The sequence below is a fragment of the Notothenia rossii genome (assembly GCF_949606895.1).
Source record: "Notothenia rossii genome assembly, chromosome: 1".
NCBI lineage: Eukaryota > Metazoa > Chordata > Actinopteri > Perciformes > Nototheniidae > Notothenia > Notothenia rossii.
The window spans coordinates 75,248,022-75,265,508 of record NC_136912.1 but is presented as its reverse complement, the minus strand read 5'-3'; the positions used below and the strand labels follow the sequence as shown (position 1 = coordinate 75,265,508).

At 39.8% G+C, this 17,487-nt stretch overlaps 1 protein-coding gene across 1 annotated transcript; it reads right to left on the bottom strand.

The window, feature by feature from the left end:
• Positions 1-657: 657 nt before the first annotated feature.
• LOC307024074 (fetuin-B) lies at positions 658-6,314 on the bottom strand. Its single transcript, XM_079657882.1, has 7 exons — positions 6,008-6,314; positions 4,782-4,892; positions 4,288-4,375; positions 3,451-3,617; positions 2,876-2,983; positions 2,272-2,358; positions 658-1,385 (listed from the first exon to the last, which is right to left on the bottom strand). The coding sequence occupies exons 1-7, from the start codon at positions 6,239-6,241 to the stop codon at positions 861-863; spliced, it is 1,320 nt and encodes a 439-aa protein (XP_079514008.1). The 5' UTR covers positions 6,242-6,314; the 3' UTR covers positions 658-860.
• Between the last annotated feature and the right edge of the window lie 11,173 nt (positions 6,315-17,487).

Here is a 17,487-nt window from a genome sequence, read left to right as displayed (position 1 = left end):
GTAATACGCTCAATGTAATATGTCAGTGTTTGTTTATATGGAAACCCAAGCATAGCGTTGCTTGCAGCCTCTCACTTTGTTTTGGGATGGTGTAGACTTTTTCACTCATCTTACAAACCCCTTGTCCTTTGTAAAAAAGGTGTACTCTGCTGCTGTCACCAAAAGAGTTTCAACTGTCTTATAAATGAAGACAGACTGCTGCTTTTTTTACCTGGGGGCTTTGCTCTATCTTGGTCATTTTTCATCTCCGAATGTAAACGTCTCTGTAGACTATTTGCCATTGCCAGTTTCTGAAAATCACAGGGCTCTTTTGTTTATTTAGGATTAGACTGTGGGATGCTCTAGCCACATACAGGATGACTTATTACATCTTCACTTCTCTTCTCTGTGTTAGTTTGCTCTGTCTAACAGTTTCTGTGTTGACAAATGCCCACTTTGATTAACTGCAGCTTTTAAAGCTTCCCTGAGATGTTTGCACATTGTCGTTTGGCTGAAAGCTATTTGGCAAAGCTTTGGCCATGTGGTGAAGAATCCTAATACACCATGACTTTTCCTTTGTTGTGGTCGAGTATAATCTTACACCAACCTTGGAGCATTGTTGAAACTATTACAACAAGACAAATGTTATTTTGTTGTTAGTATTATCAGACTGTTAGCTGGGGTTCAAACAAAGATTTATTCAAATTGTTCAAATATTTGAAGCTATTTTTAAATATAGGTTAAGCTTTGGCCCACTTGAGATGTATAAAACTAGCAGCAGAAAGTTAATTTAAGGGGCCAAAGAGAAGAGATAGCATTCCACAAATCATGACAAGCCATCAGAGCAGTTTACTGCTCCACCCCTTCTCTGGCAGTGCCAGTCAAACAGTGGTGTATCGAGCAGGACCCGGACAGGAGCGGAAAGGAGAAGACCCACTGGGGAAATCAGACAGGAAGGTGGGGTTGTGAGAGGTTGTGTTCTCCATTAGGGCCTGCCGTTTCTTGCGGTCACGCCTCTGATAGCGGAAGTTAAAGGGTGGTCGCATAGCTATGGGCCCTCCTATCTCTTCAGAGGAGGAGGCAAGAGGGTCAGCCCCTGGTGGTTGCTGTTGCCGGTTTACTAGATCTTCATCAGACTCACTTGAAGAGGAGGAAAGGGGGATAGAGGGGTTGGCAATAGGAGGGTCATAGGGCACAGGGTCCAAGGGCACAGGGTCAAAGGGCACAGGGAGAATGGGTGTGGGGTCAAAGGGTTCTGGTTGAAGAGCAGGGGGCAGTGTGGGGTCAGAGGGAATAGGCAGTTGATCATATGTTGGATCTTCGATCAGAGGAGGGAAGGTCGGGATCTCAGGGTCTTGGGGGATGACGTGACCTTGAGGCTGCACTGGTCTAAGGATATCGACATTCTGCAAACAAGAAGACATGATCAAGACCAAATTGATATTTGACAAACTCACTCTCACTGGCTGCAAAAAGACTCCCAGTCACGCAATATTGCATTACAAACCACAGCTCTAGAAAGGAGTGAGAAGACGGCGTAATTATATCTCAGAACCATACAATTTTGAATCTCATGCGTAAGTTAAACACACACAAGAAAAATGTATATTAGAAGACACAACACAAGATATGACGGAATAATTATATGGCCAGTGGCATTTGTTCAGAAAGAGTTGAATTATCATTTTAAAGGTTGCTTTAGTAACATCTGAAACAAAATAGAGAATAAAACATTCATCCAATCTCATTGAGGCAGCGACTTATTACAACCCAACTGCAGCCCCACAGTGTGAAGTGATTGGCATTTCATGTAACATTTTTGCTGAATTTTCGTAAACAATATGTTGTTATTTTTTTTAGGTCTACATGTATTTTTCAGCTGTGATTAATAATCCTTACTTCTGCTTTTCCTCCTATTTATTGCATTTAATAATCGGTAAATTTTGGTAGTCTTTAAGCCAGGTTTTACATGTAGGTCGACATGTTGACTTATGTCTAATTTGTGTTAGATATCTTCTGTTCAGATATCTGTTAGAAAAGATGAATGCTCTAACAAACTGTAGAAATATGTTGGCATCAGTATTTAGAATAATGGAGTTTAAATAATTATATAATGTGTTTTAGATCTTAACAGTAACTTTTACTTTGGTCTCAATAACTCTTTGGGTTAATCATTCAGGGATATGATGAGTGACACATTTTTGACGATAATTAACCTACAAACCAAAGGATAATCCTTGTACTGTATAGGTGAAACCCTTGTTTCTGATTGGGATTGTACAATTCCTGTACCTTTATTTTAAACATCTCACAGGACACCTGAACATCAGGGTGGACGCCCATGTCTCTGTGCACAGATCCTGCGCAGAAACCTGCAGTCTGAGAGAAGAGATGAGACATTTCATCAATTTCATTATGATACTAGGTCACAGCAAGACCAAAAGCAACAGGATAGAGCAGGGGTTGTAAAATAATAAATAAATAAAAGCAGTTGAAGACTTGTCAGGCTTCTTATATAAAATAATCAATTACTGCAGCCTTTTAGTGGTGTCAGTTTTATAACTAGAAAAACGGATCAATCATGTCTTCAAGTATACTTCCAGGAGCTGCATAAGTGATAGTCAACAGGCTGATTGATGTTTATTATTATTATTATTATTATTAAGTTTTCCGAACACCATTAATTTGTGTCATAACAGTGTCAGATTGTCAGGCATAGGGATCCATTTATTTTAATTAATGGAGCCTCTTCAGACAATGTTGTCCAATCAGATTTCTCCCAATCGACATTGCACTTATGCAACCACAGCTTTTGTGTGATTTATTTCAGTGTTAAACCAATTTCAAATTTGACTTGTCTCATAAAGTGTGTTGGTTTTCCGTCTGTGTTGAGTACCTCTGTGTCAGACTCCACTGTTAGTCGCTGGCAGGTGCCTCTTTCTGTCACTCCCTCTGGACACTCTTGGACTATGTACTCCACAAAGCTGGCTTTCACTGGCACTACCTGAATACAAAAATTATATGGTCAGAAAAGGGCACATTTCACAAATAAACACACATATAAAGGCAGATACAGAAAGGAATATGATTGATGTCAAGAAATTGTCATCATTTATGTTTTAGAGCACCAAAACATTTACCCAAGGGAAGTTATTGAGCAATTTTCTGACCCTAACGCCCCAAGTAAACTAGTACGTTTAATATTTTCTTCCCAAACAAAAGGCCGCCCAGACAGTAAAGTCTAAAGTGCCTCAAGTCATTCGCTGCAACCTCAGCCTGTATCATTACGTTATTTGTGGAGCAATAAAGGCACACAGAAGCTCAAAGGTGCACTTTTCCATCTGCTCATGTACACCCAGAGATTTACCTCATGTTACATTTCGCATGAAACGTAATATTCAACACATTGTTGTGTAATGAAATCAGCTTTGTGTGTCCAGTCAGAGTTAATAACTGTAGATGCAGGCGTACCTGTGCTGAAGCTCGGGTGATCTTCTTCACTCCCAGCCCGGCTCCCACTCTGGACTGTCTCTTATAGGAGTCCAGAGTGGCCCGGGCAGCGTCCACAGCCTGTGGGCTATCTGCAGGCAGCAGGAGGGGGCAGGTGGGACAGGTCTGCTGGAGCTTCTCTGGGGCATCTACAGGAACCAGAAAGGGATCATATAAAAATATTGAATAGTTATATCTGCTCTGAAATTACTAACAAGGTATTATCAGTAGAATATAATAGGCAGACATGCATAGGTATTAAATAAAAGCAATGGTTATCAGTATTCAGTAAAAGCTGGCTCTATTAAATAAATTATCTTTTTAAACAGTCTCTCGTTAATAATTTCATAAAGCCCTTAAAAGTACACCCACACAGCTGTTTAAAATTATTTTAGTTGGAATTAAGGAAATAATTGCTTGCAGCGTTAAGATTTCTTATACAAATTAAAATGAATTAAAGCGCTACAGATGGGAAGGTGTTCCAGGCCTTTAGGCGATATACAAATAAATATTGAATCTCCGATTGACACTAGGGTGGAACTAATCAACATTTCCATGGACAACTATTTGATTTGTCATAGTGGGAAATGCACAGGTGTGGCTAATTATATTAATTAAGGCTCAGTTCCGTCTAATTGTGGCAGTAAGCCATTATTAATGTTATTAGTTTCACCTGTTTATCACAATGTCTATTCAAAGAGAAATATCTTCTCTGATGAGCTGTCAAACAGAGCTATATTATTTGCACAAATAATACATGTGGAGAAATTCAAATTATTTGCAATTTCTTTATAATGCTAAACAATAGTTTTAACATACCTGGGACCAGAGTGCAGTCGTAGCTGTACAGATAGGAGTATCCCTCTGGTGTGTGCAGAATGGTGGTATTGCAGTTTCCAGAGATTTGCTGTGAGGAATACAATGAAAATAGAACATAACATGTAAAATAGACCCTGATTAATGCCACTTACACAGATATTTCTTCTTAAATGTAATGTTTGTGGGAAAATAGTTGGGTTTTAAGGTTTAGCTTAGAATTAGGTTCAGAATTTAGTCCAGCTGAAGTGTTAAAATTAAGGATTAGGGGCTGCAGAAAATCCCCTGAGGCAAATTAGCAAATTGTTATGTAGAATATATGGATTGAAATGAGCTTGAATCCAAATCTAAACCACACATTCAAAAGAAAGGTAATGAATGTGTTCACAATCAAGATACTGCTCTATCTACAGAGTGTGTGTGTGTGTGTGTGTGTGTGTGTGTGTGTGTGTGTGTGTGTGTGTGTGTGTGTGTGTGTGTGTGTGTGTGTGTCGTACTGTTTCCATGAATGGTCGGACGTCACAGCGTTTCCATGGTTTTGGGCTGCCTATGTGACACTTGGTCTCCAGGACATCCAGGTCCAGGTAATAGACATTGCCTGCTGGGCCCTGACAGGCACAATGCAAACAAAGGTAATAAGAGAGGATGTACAAACACTGCTGTATGCTCAGACTTTCCAATCTTGCTGTTATAGGGCCCAGACTTTCTGACTAAGTGCTTTACAGGATCAAACAGAGAAAACATTGAGAAGAAAATACAAAACACACAAAATAATTAAAAGAAAGAAAACCATGTTTTTCTATTGTTTAATAAATCTGTCGAGTGCCTCCATGTGTTCACATTTTAAAGGAACCATTTATGAGGCACTGTGTGGGATTCCCTATAACACTTTGGACGATTTTAGTGGTAGTATTAAAAACAAATTACAACAATTTGAGCACTCGTAACAACAGCCTTTTCAGGTCATGAAGTTGAAGTGAGCTTCTTGAAACCTGATTTATCCCACAGTCTGGTTACAATAGCCCTCAGCAGCTGACAGCATGAAGTTCATCAAGCCTGTCGTATTAAGTCTGTCCCAAAGCTCCTGGACTGAAAAGACCTGGTCTTCTATTAACTGTTCCTTGAGTGCTAGGCTTCTTTCATGAGGCATGAAGAAGTTGGATTCTGATTTCATAATATACAATTCTGTACATCAAATTCACTGTAACATTTATTATGACCAAGATGCACTGATGGCATGCATCCACAGCGAACAACACATATTTATTTTTGTTTTTAGTCTTTCGCGGTGGTGCACTAATTTAATTGCAACTATTTTTCAAGTGTTTGTCAGTGGTTCCCAAACTAGGGTCTGGGGACCGCAATAAGTATTTGAAGCAGAGTTTAATTTAATTATCATCTCCCCAAAGTGAGAGTCGACACATTGTTAAATGTAAGAGGGTGACTTCTGATTAGAATTTTGACTGTGCACAGTCATTTGTGACAACAAAACACACATTTTCTCAAATAGGATCCCACTGACATGAAAATTGGCCACGGTTGGTTAAGTCTATCAACATGAGACTTCCCTTCTTCACACGGATGTTTAGTATTTTCAGCAACAGAAGGGGAAATAACCTTTCCACCCCCTTTCCTTTGTTAAACATGAACAAATCACCCGCTGACAGAATATTACAACAACAGCAGGCAGCTTCTCCCACTGGGCATTTGCCTCTTTACTGACCTGAGCATGCAGGTGGACATTTGCAATGCGGTTGAGGGCAAACTTGTAGCCATCAGTGCGATCCTCATTGATGTAAGTGACAGCCAGACGAGACAGCTTCTCCACTGCTTTATCATTACAGGGGATGGGAGCAAGTTGGATGGGCGATAAATCCAAACCCTCGCCGTACACACACAGAGTTTGAATAGATAGCAGGGATAATAGCAGTAATAATCTGCAGATCGATTTGTCCATGGTGGCAGCGGATCCAGACAGGAGCTGAAGTACTGAACTGGTTTAAAGTCAAGTTTGTTCTCTTTTGTTTGCATTTGGTCTCTGCAGTGACTTTTGGAATCACAACAGCACACATATGTTGAAATGATGCCAAGGACAAAGTGTATTTGATGTCAGAGGACTGTTATTTGTGAACAAATTTCTCAGTGAGTTATTTAACCTGTGGACACTGTAAAACAAATACAATGAACAACAACACATTTCAACAAAAAATAATGCATGCATAAATGGGATTTCTTATTTCTAGGTTCGGGCAGTGATCTGCTTTATCCCTTAAAAATGAAGTGTAGTAAATATATAACAAAATTGTTAATGCTATAATCCCCATTTACACTATGTCTTGGACCAAGGAATTAGTCATATGTTGTATCTGCACTATAATGATATAACCACAAGGGGTCACTGTGAGTCTGGTCTGCTGTACTGGTAGAATTTGTGGTCCACCAGACAGAACTGGGTTAATGATTCTCTTATATCGAGTTAATTACTTTCAGCATTAGACTTGCTGCTGTATTATAACCTTCTACCTCCGATATTTGTGTTTTCTGTCTGGATTTTCCCCCCAAAAGCCCCCTCCAAAAAATAATTCAGATGATTTATCTGACTGTATTTAGTTCAAAAGCAATGGTTAACCTCTTAGCTCCAAATATTATGTTGTATTCACACACAAATATATATGAATGAATTTCTAATCAATGGAATGCAATGGTTTTTGTTATATTTCCTTAATACATAGCAGCAAACAGTTGAACTGGGCTCTGTGTTATGGGTGGGGTTCACACCTTTGGAGCAGTCGGATTGTTTCCTTTGTTCACAGCAAGACCAATTAATGTCTGTAATGTAGTTGAGTACATACATACATACATACATAGTAGCACTCTATATATTTGTCTCAACATTTTCCATCTTAAGTATTTTCTTGTTTTTCCAAACTACTGTACATGAATGTTTAAAAACCGTGTCTGTGGACCTTCGAAGTCAATACAAAAATATAATTTTTACCAGAGATATAGCGTGACTCCATGTATGGCATGTTGGTTGTTCATTCCACTACCTTTTTCCAGACTGGAACCAGATGGATTGTTGCTTCAGTTATTTATTATCCCTGCAGGATACAATTTAATGACTTTGGTAATCCCCCCTTTCCCCTCAGGCATTACCATCAGTTTGTATTTATCCAACAAAATACCTTAGCATCTATTGCATAGAACATAATATCTTGTAAACACATTCAGTTCCCTGATGATGAGTCTTGACATACCCCCTGACTTGACATATCACAAGATCACCCATAATATCCAACTTGTCATGCTTTGAGCAAAGATGTTCTATAACTAAAGATGATGGATTATTACAAGTGGTGCCAATGGTATGGTAAATGAGTGCATTTATATCGTGCTTTATCCAATCTTTATGACTCCTTAAAGCACTTTTACAGAGGTGGGGGGCTGCCATGCAAGGTTCCATCTGCTCAAGGAAGCTAATATTCACACTGACATTCACACATGTTATCTGAAGTATCTTGCCCAAGGATACATCACCATGATGACTGCAGGGCCCGGGATCAAACCCACAACCTTCTGATTGGAAGCAACCACACTACCCCACAGTCACCCATAATATGAAATGGTATAAAAACTAAATATGTGATGCAGAAACAGCCTGTACACATGCCTAATTTTTTGCACCCTCAATTATATTGTTGTCAATGCAGATGCATGGACCAAATACCTTATTTAAAATAATTCCCCATTGACCTCAGACTTAACAAGTACAGTTTAGCATACTGATGTCAACAATATACTCAAATCACTGTACAGCCACAGAGGCAGTTCGAATATCTGTAGACTCTACTCCAAAATACTATTCAGGTTTTACTACCCTAACTAGCAATCCTGTAGTTTGAGGGGCATAATAATTAGCGTAAACACAGTTTGTTGTGATGTATAACTAAACATATTTAATTGTGGTCTAAGTGGCTAAGTGGTAACATATAACATACAATTTGTAGTGGGTTCCTATTGAAAGCAAAGATCCAGGGATAAATCATTTTACCTGCTTCAAATATTCACTGAACCAGGTTCAGCTCTCAACAGGAGCTAGAGGAGGAAGAGGGAGAGATTGAGACTCACTCAGCAGAACAAATTCTGCTAATATCAGAGGAAGAAAAAAGAGCTGCCTCAATGTTGTGTGTGTGTTTTTGTATGTGAGTTTGTTGATGTGCTTCGGTACAAGTTAATGTGCACCAGTGTTTGTCTGTGTGCACATTTGACCGTGCAGAGCCATGATTGCATGCGTCAGTGTTACCGGCAGCTACTTGTGTTGCAGCAGAAAGCAGAAGGAGTCTGTGGGGGAGAGATAAGAACGGCGAGGCTGCTCCAAGGACTCGCTCTACCAGCACAACGCCAGACCCAAGTTAGACAAACCTCCTTTGATGTGAGCACAGAGTAATCTCCCCTTCTGCTCAGTGCGGAGAGATGCCACGCTGTAGTGATGCCCAGGCCCAGATAGGATGGGGCTGCTGCCACTGGGGCTCCTGCTGTTCAGGATCGTGTTTGATGGGCCCTGGGTGAGAAGAGAAGATAACATTTCCTGTTTGACATGCTCTAAATAGCGTTTTGAAAGGAGTCATTGAAGTTTCTTGTAGTGGAAAGTTTCACTCTGACATGGTCTTAATGGTGTTTCAGGGGAGTTCAATATTGGTATTGTTTTTCAGTGGAGAGTTTCAATGTGGCGCGGTCTAAATGCTGTTTCACAGATATTCTCACCTTGCCAAGAACACATTTCTGGCAGAACTCTCCTGAATCATCCCCTGCCATGGGAGGGAAAGAAATGGTTTCTGTGCTGCACTGCATATTAAGGAAAAAAAGAAAAGCCCGATACTATTTCTCCTGTTTTCCTTTCTAATCACATTCTACCTGGGATTTGTATTTCTGCATCAGTGTTCACATGTTGCCTTTTATCTTTACTTCGTCCATCTCGCACAGATATGTGTGAATGAATTGAAGAAAATTACAGGGTAGCAGCCAACCTTTATCTTTTGGAAATCATCCTCTTTTATTCACACATACATTATCCTTGCCTTTGTCTTCTCTTTTACGGTATATATCTCTTTCTCCTTTTACTGTTTCGGTTTCTTTCTTTCGTAAGATGCTGCTCTGATTTATTTTTTTATCTTATCGGTCACACTGCATAGAAAAAGAAAGACATAAGGATGGAGAGAGAGAGTATGAAGAGGGATAATTCCCTCATTTAATTGGTTTCAAACTTTTTGTCCCCTGGAGGAGCTGCTTCTTACAGTGTTCTGGCCAAAACATGGACACTGATGCTAAACCCATTACATTTCACTGTAATTGGTCAAGCTGGGAGCTCATGCTAACAAAGCTTTCACAGTTGATCGGCATTCTCTGCAGCAGTGGTCACAAATCCCTGTCATCTTACTTGGATAAAGTTGTCAGGTTTAGACTCTTAATTTCCACATTGTGTATTCAGATTCTCTCACTGCAGCCACAGTTAATGAGCACGGGACCCACACTGAACATTAGTTGTAATATGAGGAGTTATTTGATTTGTATGCGTGTAATTAGTGCCTGTATTCTCATTAAGAGAGGAGAAAGAAGAATGCTCTCTAAAAAGTTTAAATTTAAACAATGGTATGTTTTGTAATTATCTTTGAAACCTATGTATTTTAACATCTAGGTTCAAGAGTCAAATACCCTACACGCAGCACAGTTAGGGAAATACATACATTACATGTCACTTGTGAGACGCTTTTATCCAAAGCGACTTACATACTCAATACTGTGGACAATCCCCACAGGAGCAATTTTGGCTGAAGTGTCTTGCCCAGGGACACAACGACAACAATGGGGTTTGAACCTGTGACCCCCTGATCCCAACACCAAGACTCTATCCACTGCGCCACACGCCTCCCATACAGTTTCCACTTATTTGTATTTAACCTATAATAGAGGATTATGTTAAATCATGTTATGATATTAAATAATTTTTCCTTATCTTGCACTGTATTCTATTTAAATCTAAAGGCTGCATATGCTAGGAATTGGCTTCTTTGTTCTTGCTGAAACGTTCCTGCATACAGATGGATACATAGAGACCTCTTTGATTTACATTCCAAAGCAAAGCGGCATAAAATGGTAAACAATAATCTAAAGAGGATATAAAATGTAAGGAATATTCTCTGTGGCTTTGTAAATCTCAGAGACCGCTTTTCACTATAGTAATTTGATTCACTGTTAAAAAAAAAGAAGAAAATTGAGTAATGCAGCTTTTGATGTTTTTTGCTTGTCATTTAAAGCATTTTGCGAGGTGCAAATTGAGATGCATTGCACAGTAAATGACAATCAAATTATAGATCCATCATATTGAGTCTCAGATAGGGAGAAATACAGGGGAGCATAGTCATGTCAGAGTGTGTTACAGAAACCCAGAGTTGGGATGATGATGCTCACAGTGAGAGAGACTGGCTCAATCACTGAATGTGATTGAAGTACCATGTGTGGTACTCCAAAGTCTGGCCTTCGTGATGCATTGCCCACTCCTCATTTTACCTCCACGGTCAACTCTAAGATGTATCACAACCAGTCACCTGCTACCCACTACTTGGCTGGACATCAGTGCCAGTATTGCTCACGGAAAGATAATTATTTGGCAGTATTATTGTGGCTATTTGGAGCATGTCCTAACCTCTACTTGCTATATTGCAGGCTTCTGTATTCATTTATCTCAAATGTGTTGAGTTTTTGTCATATCAAACCTTTCTGCATCATGTTGTTGTCTGCCTCTATGTATGTACTCTTCTCTGTTGTGTGTGTGTGTGTGTGTGTGTGTGTGTGTGTGTGTGTGTGTGTGTGTGTGTGTGTGTGTGTGTGCATGTGCGTGTGTGTGTGTGTGTGTGTGTGTGTGTGCGCGTGTGTGTGTGTGTGTGTGTGTGTGTGTGTGTGTGTGTGTGTGTGTGTGTGTGTGTGTGTGTGTGTGTGTGTGTGTGTGTGTGTGTGTGTGTGTGTGTGTGTAAGAAAAGAAAGAGAGGGGTTAGGGAGAAGTCACTGAGTCAATGCATGACCTTGTCTAACCGCTGGTTATCAAACTCTTGACTACTAAAACTTTTTCAGCCCTAAAGCCTATTTATACACCCATACAGGCCGCTTTGATGTCGGCACTTAAAAGCACCACTAACTCACCCCGGAGGAAGAGCCTGCACACAGAGTCTGGATGTCTCAGCCTGTGTGTGTGTGTGTGTGTGTGTGTGTGTGTGTGTGTGTGTGTGTGTGTGTGTGTGTGTGTGTGTGAGAGACAATGTATGTGTGTGTGTGTGAGAATGTATGTGTGTGTGCGAAGTGAGTTTGAATGTTGGCCTACACGGCCCTTCATGGTATGAGTGTGTGCTCGCCATCCCTGTTTGGCTTCATGATGACGTACGGCCCGTCCACACGGAGGCGTGCGTTGAAGCTTCAACGGTTCTGCCCATTCAATTTGAATGGGGTGACGTCACGCTTTGCCGAACTGCATTGTGGGAGAGTTGCAATCAAATCATATGCCAGTACAAGCTCTAGCCAATCAAACCGGGTGCTTGTGTGTCCGGGGCGGGAGATTCATGTGATTGGTTGTTGGTCGAGTTTCAGACAAGCTCACCGGCAAGCTTCAACGCACGCCGCCGTGTTGACGCTGCGTAACCGTTTTTTAACTTTCGTATTTCTAGACTTTACACCTCTTTTCCCTTTTATGTCCATCTGTTCTGACGTTTGAACGTCTGCAGTCTTTGTTTCGGGGTGGGATGTTTTAAAAAGCTTTCACACATTAAAAGGACATTTAAGAATCTCATAAAAAATATGTCTTCCGTTTGAATCCGAATATGTATGGCATTACATTTGAGGGGGTATAGTATAAACAGGACCTGTGTCTATTCTGTCAACAAACCGCTGATCTGATAGCCTACCTTGTATTTCTCAGACTGCCTGATAAACCACAGACTTGGGATATACTTGGCAGCACGCCATTTCAATTATCTTTTGCTTTCACTTACTCTGGAGTAATCTTTTAATCTCACTGCTATCCACCTTAGTCTCAGCCCAGTCTTAGAAAATCACTTAGCCTTTTTTTCTCTCTTTTTAATGTCCACCAAATATTAAATATTTTATTCGGCTCTCATTATGTTTGCGCGTCTTGCAGCAGCATTCTCCTGTGCTGAAGACTGTTGGTGTAATATCCTGTTAAACATTCATTAAAGAAATACAGTTTTGATGTTATATATAATTGCACAACAGTGATTTAATTGAACCAGGTTCATAAAAGCCTTTAAATATTATTTTCCAAGATTTGATGTCTAAGATGGCTCTTGTAATAAAATCTAAACCTGTTAAAGAAGTGACATATTTTACATTTCAAATTGTCTGAAACAATCAGAGGACTAATCAGCCATGAACAGTGATTGTACGGAGCCCCATGAGGCAAAAACTGTGATTTGAGATATTTGGCATTTGAAATCAAATGTACTTGACAGTAACGATGAACAGTCATCCATCTGTCTATTCATGAAAATGTTCACTTTAAGCGTAACTCAAAGGAACACACTTTTTGGTTCACATATTCTCTATATTTCGTGATGCACCTTGATTGAAACACATTCGCTTTACCTATTTCCCTCTCTTACAGGGTGTGGAAATAGAAATGTGTCACTCTGCCTTGTTGTGCCCCTGTAACCTAGCCAATAGTAAATGAAGACACCCTAGACTGGAGTATCCATTGACGTCACCACAGCAGGATGAGAAGTTAAACCACATTAGGACATCAAAATTGTCAGATGGTGAAGTTGCTCTTTATATCATTATGTCATCAATTGTATTTATACTAAAGAGAAACTAATAAGTTATATCATGATGAGAAAATGACTTCCTGTTTTAAAGTTATAACTTCCAACATGCCACTGGTGTTCAAGACCACTCACTGTCTTCATTTTAATGTCACCTTTCCTTCACTTCAGCTGCACTGATCCTGGTTAGATGTTTGAATGAAGACGGCTGGTTAGGGTCAATAAAAAAATTCAGGGCCCGACACCACACCCACACAGTCTGACTGACTACCACTCTGCTTGTCTGCCTCTGAATAACTATCTGCCTGATTGCACACTCTCTCTCTCTCACTCTCTCTCTCCGTCAGATCTATTTTTCTTGAGGAAGTGTGAAAAGCCCATGCAAAGACAGCAACCCCAAGGAAATGCAAACCGGAGAATGACTGAAACATGATAGTGTGTCAGCACATGTGTGCATGACTGATTGTGTGTGTGTGTGTGTGTGTGTGTGTGTGTGTGTGTGTGTGTGTGTGTGTGTGTGTGTGTGTGTGTGTGTGTGGGCGCATGAAGTTATTGGAGTGAAATCGCGTGTGTGTGTGTTACGTGTCATTCTCCTCTCTCCAGTTTTCTACCTGTCTGATGCTCTTCACTTTAATGGATAAGACCCTCAGCCTGACAGGGTTATAAAGCATGGCATGTGTGTAATATTAAAACCGTGTTTTAGACTAGATGGGGCTGATATACATATCCATTAAAATGCCCAAGTTCATACACAAAATCTCCACATATAGGACAAATTCACATTTATGAGTAGCATTTGCATATCGCATTTCGGGGCCAAACATGAAATCCATTTTAAGGTGTGTGTGAACACCTGCCATGGTATCACGATAGTGGTTGTCCCAAGTCTGGGTGCACACAAATGGCATGCAGGAGACATAATGATGTAGTCACTTCAACATTTTAATCATAGATGTTTCAACATTTTAATACTGTAGGAGAGGAAATGGAGAGTTGTGCCCTCTGCCAATGATATTAAGCATTTATGGATAAGAAAACACACTCCATGCACCACACACACACACACACACACACACACACACACACACACACACACACACACACACACACACACACACACACACACACACACACACACACACACACACACACACACACACACACACACACACACACACACACACACACACACACACACACACACACACACACACACACACACACACACACTCCAGTGGCTCCTGAGAGGAACAGTTCTACAGCTTTATCAACCCTGAAATGGGAAGCGGTTTTGTGGTATTAAAAAGGCATACGTGACTGTGGCAAGCAGGCAGAGGCGAGCAGGTCCTTAGGGTGAGCAGGGTAATCCTAATCAACTCTGCCATGTAACATGATTCTGGTTCAGGGATGAGCCTCCCTTTGCTTAAAGCCTGCATGGAAAAGGGAGCTAGCTGGATGTATCACTATAAGAGGAAACAAAAATAAAGCCAATAAACAAATGGCACACAAAAGAAGCAATAGAAAGTTTCAATGTACCTATTTCAGTTCATCCCGTGATAATTACCTAATTACCAAGTGTTGGAAATGTATTTATCGTCAAAGCAGCCTTACAGTTTTTCTCAATCGCTAAACCCACTATTTAGAATCAAAATTCCTTTCATCAAACCAACAGCACAGCCATCAAAACAGAAAACCATTTCTCTACAACAGTATACCATTTATCATTGATATCACACAAAATGCAGATGCTAAGCAGTGTTTTGCAAAACAGATCACACAATTCTCTAACTGAAGTTACAATTCTCTACACAAAGATCAAAAATCTTTTGTGTAACTCATGTCTACAAAACAAAAATAATCTTCTCACAGTGGATAACACTTCCTCATAAACTTAGACCATAGCTACACTAATTGACACTTGATGTGCAAAATATTAACACTTGTTATCAGTCAATCACCCCATTGAAAAAGGTAACTACATGGAATGTACTGTATACCTTACAGTAATGATGTTACATTGAAAACATTTACATGATAGAATTTGCATGACTGTACTTAAAATATTTTTTTAAATGGTGCCGGTAAAGCTATAATAGTGTTGATATGACTTGCATAGCTCTTTGAGATGTTCATATGGGGAGGATTAGCTATAGCTGATACAACATTTTTACAGTCAGTAATTGTGGTCTTTTCCTTTTTGCACATTGAGAAATGTTTTTTTTTGTATTGGGGTGAATTGAGTACTTCACTTCCATGTAAATGAATTGCTCACAGCTGACATCAATGAATTTCCTATAGTAATTGTAATTACGTAGTGAGAATCCTATAAAAGACCTCCCTCACTTCAGTAAGATGTTTGTCAAGGGTGGTGTCGACACGCAAGGAGATATTTCCCACGCTGCCTTGCAAGGGAAGACATACGCTGTGATGTAGATGAGGCTATGTGGCCAGACAGACGGTAAAGAGCAGATCAGTAAAGCTATATAGATCTCATTCTCTGCTTTACTGCTGATTTACATCATTTTTTTTCCAGTGTATTGCTATTCATCTTTTGTTTCTGTTACGGTGCTCTACTGAAAATGAGACATAAAAACAATGACATAGTTACAGTAACACACTGTTTTTCCTATATGTAAGTTTGTTTCTCCCAACTTGTCAGTTTTCCGTTAAGTTTCCAATATCGATAGCTTGAAGTTTGTGTATTGATGATTGTAGTCAGTATTTAGTGTGCCACTTAGTAATGACTGTTCAAATAGTCTTCTAATGAGCTGAGAAATGTTTGTTTTTGGAGAAGGTATCTGGTTTTGGAAGGGGTATTTTTAGTTTTGAGTGCCTTAGAGCACTTTGCAAGAAATGTATATTGTTATGGTAGAATGGGTTATTATGGTGACCGGAGTTTCAGTTATGAAAACACATTTGTCTCATTAGAGGACAATTTGTTCTGTTTCGATCGACTTATTCTTTTTTGTGACCAGTATTTTCAGTTTTGGTCATGTAAGTGCATTTTGCAAAAGATATTCAGAGTTATGGCAAGTGTGTTTCTGTTTAGATGGCTATGTTCTTGTTTTGAAGAAATGAATTTTGATTCTAAATAGTGGGTTTAGCAATTGAGAAAAACTGTAATTATGAGATGACATTTGTGTTTTGGACATGCCCACCAGATATTGGCGTCCATGGCTGAAGTTGACTTCTCTTTCAATAAATACAAAAGTCTCAGTTATTTAGGAAACATATGTTATGGTCTTCAGCTGATTTACATTTAAATTTGAGGAGTCTGTACCTTGATTCAACAATTGTATGCATGTTCAACGTGTTAAATTAAGTCACTTAAAGTAGTATGATACAAATAAATACAACCTTGCTAAGCTGCATAAAGACAATTCTGGAAAAATGTGAAATAGAATGTTTCGTTTGGGTTTTGAAAATGAATGCAAGAAATGTCCTCTGACTACAAGTACAAGAGGCCAGAGGTTGACCTATTGAAAACTATGTGAACTATCACTTTAATTTATTTAAACTTTCTCCAAAAGCAGAAACAAAGACAATCACACATTACACAATATATATCTTTGACCCTGCCCGAACAAACCACAACATTTGTTTTCTTGTTTTAAAATGTCCCGAGCATTTTAAAACAAATGGAGGCAAAATGGCTGCTGCGGGTTGTACCTTCAAAGTGTGACATCATGTAAAGACACAGGGCTGGTGCCTGATTTCCAGCATTTTAATGAGCTCCAGCCATTGTGTTTCTGCATGTATAATCATGTGTGAATAATGCCAGTGAACTGTGTGGGCACCTCCCACTGTGGGTCCCTGTGTAGCCAGTCCCTGTGCTTCCACATCTGGCTAGAGCTTTGAAGAGACAGGTGTGCCATCTACATACCACACACACACACACACACACACACACACACACACACACACACACACACACACACACACACACACACACACACACACACACACACACACACACACACACACACACACACACACACACACACACACACACACACACACACACACACACACACACCGGGTTGGCGAAGGAAAAAGAGATATAGCCCTTTGTTGGCAGGAACAAAGGGCACACACATTGTCGTTTTGGTGTTCAGGGACTGTTTTTTGATACCCCATAATCAGATTCACATATGTTAGGTTACTGAGGCTTTTATGAAAAAGCGAAAACAGGCTTATAGCCCATATTGTCGTCAGGCACAAGTCATCTGGGAAGACAGTTGACATGACTCGATTCACACTTCTCATGTGTGAAAAGACCTGATCTAACACAATTCCCCCTCCCAGTGGCACGGCAGAATTGTATTTCATATCAAAAGATTTTGATGTGAAAAGAGAAGATTTACACACATGCACGCAA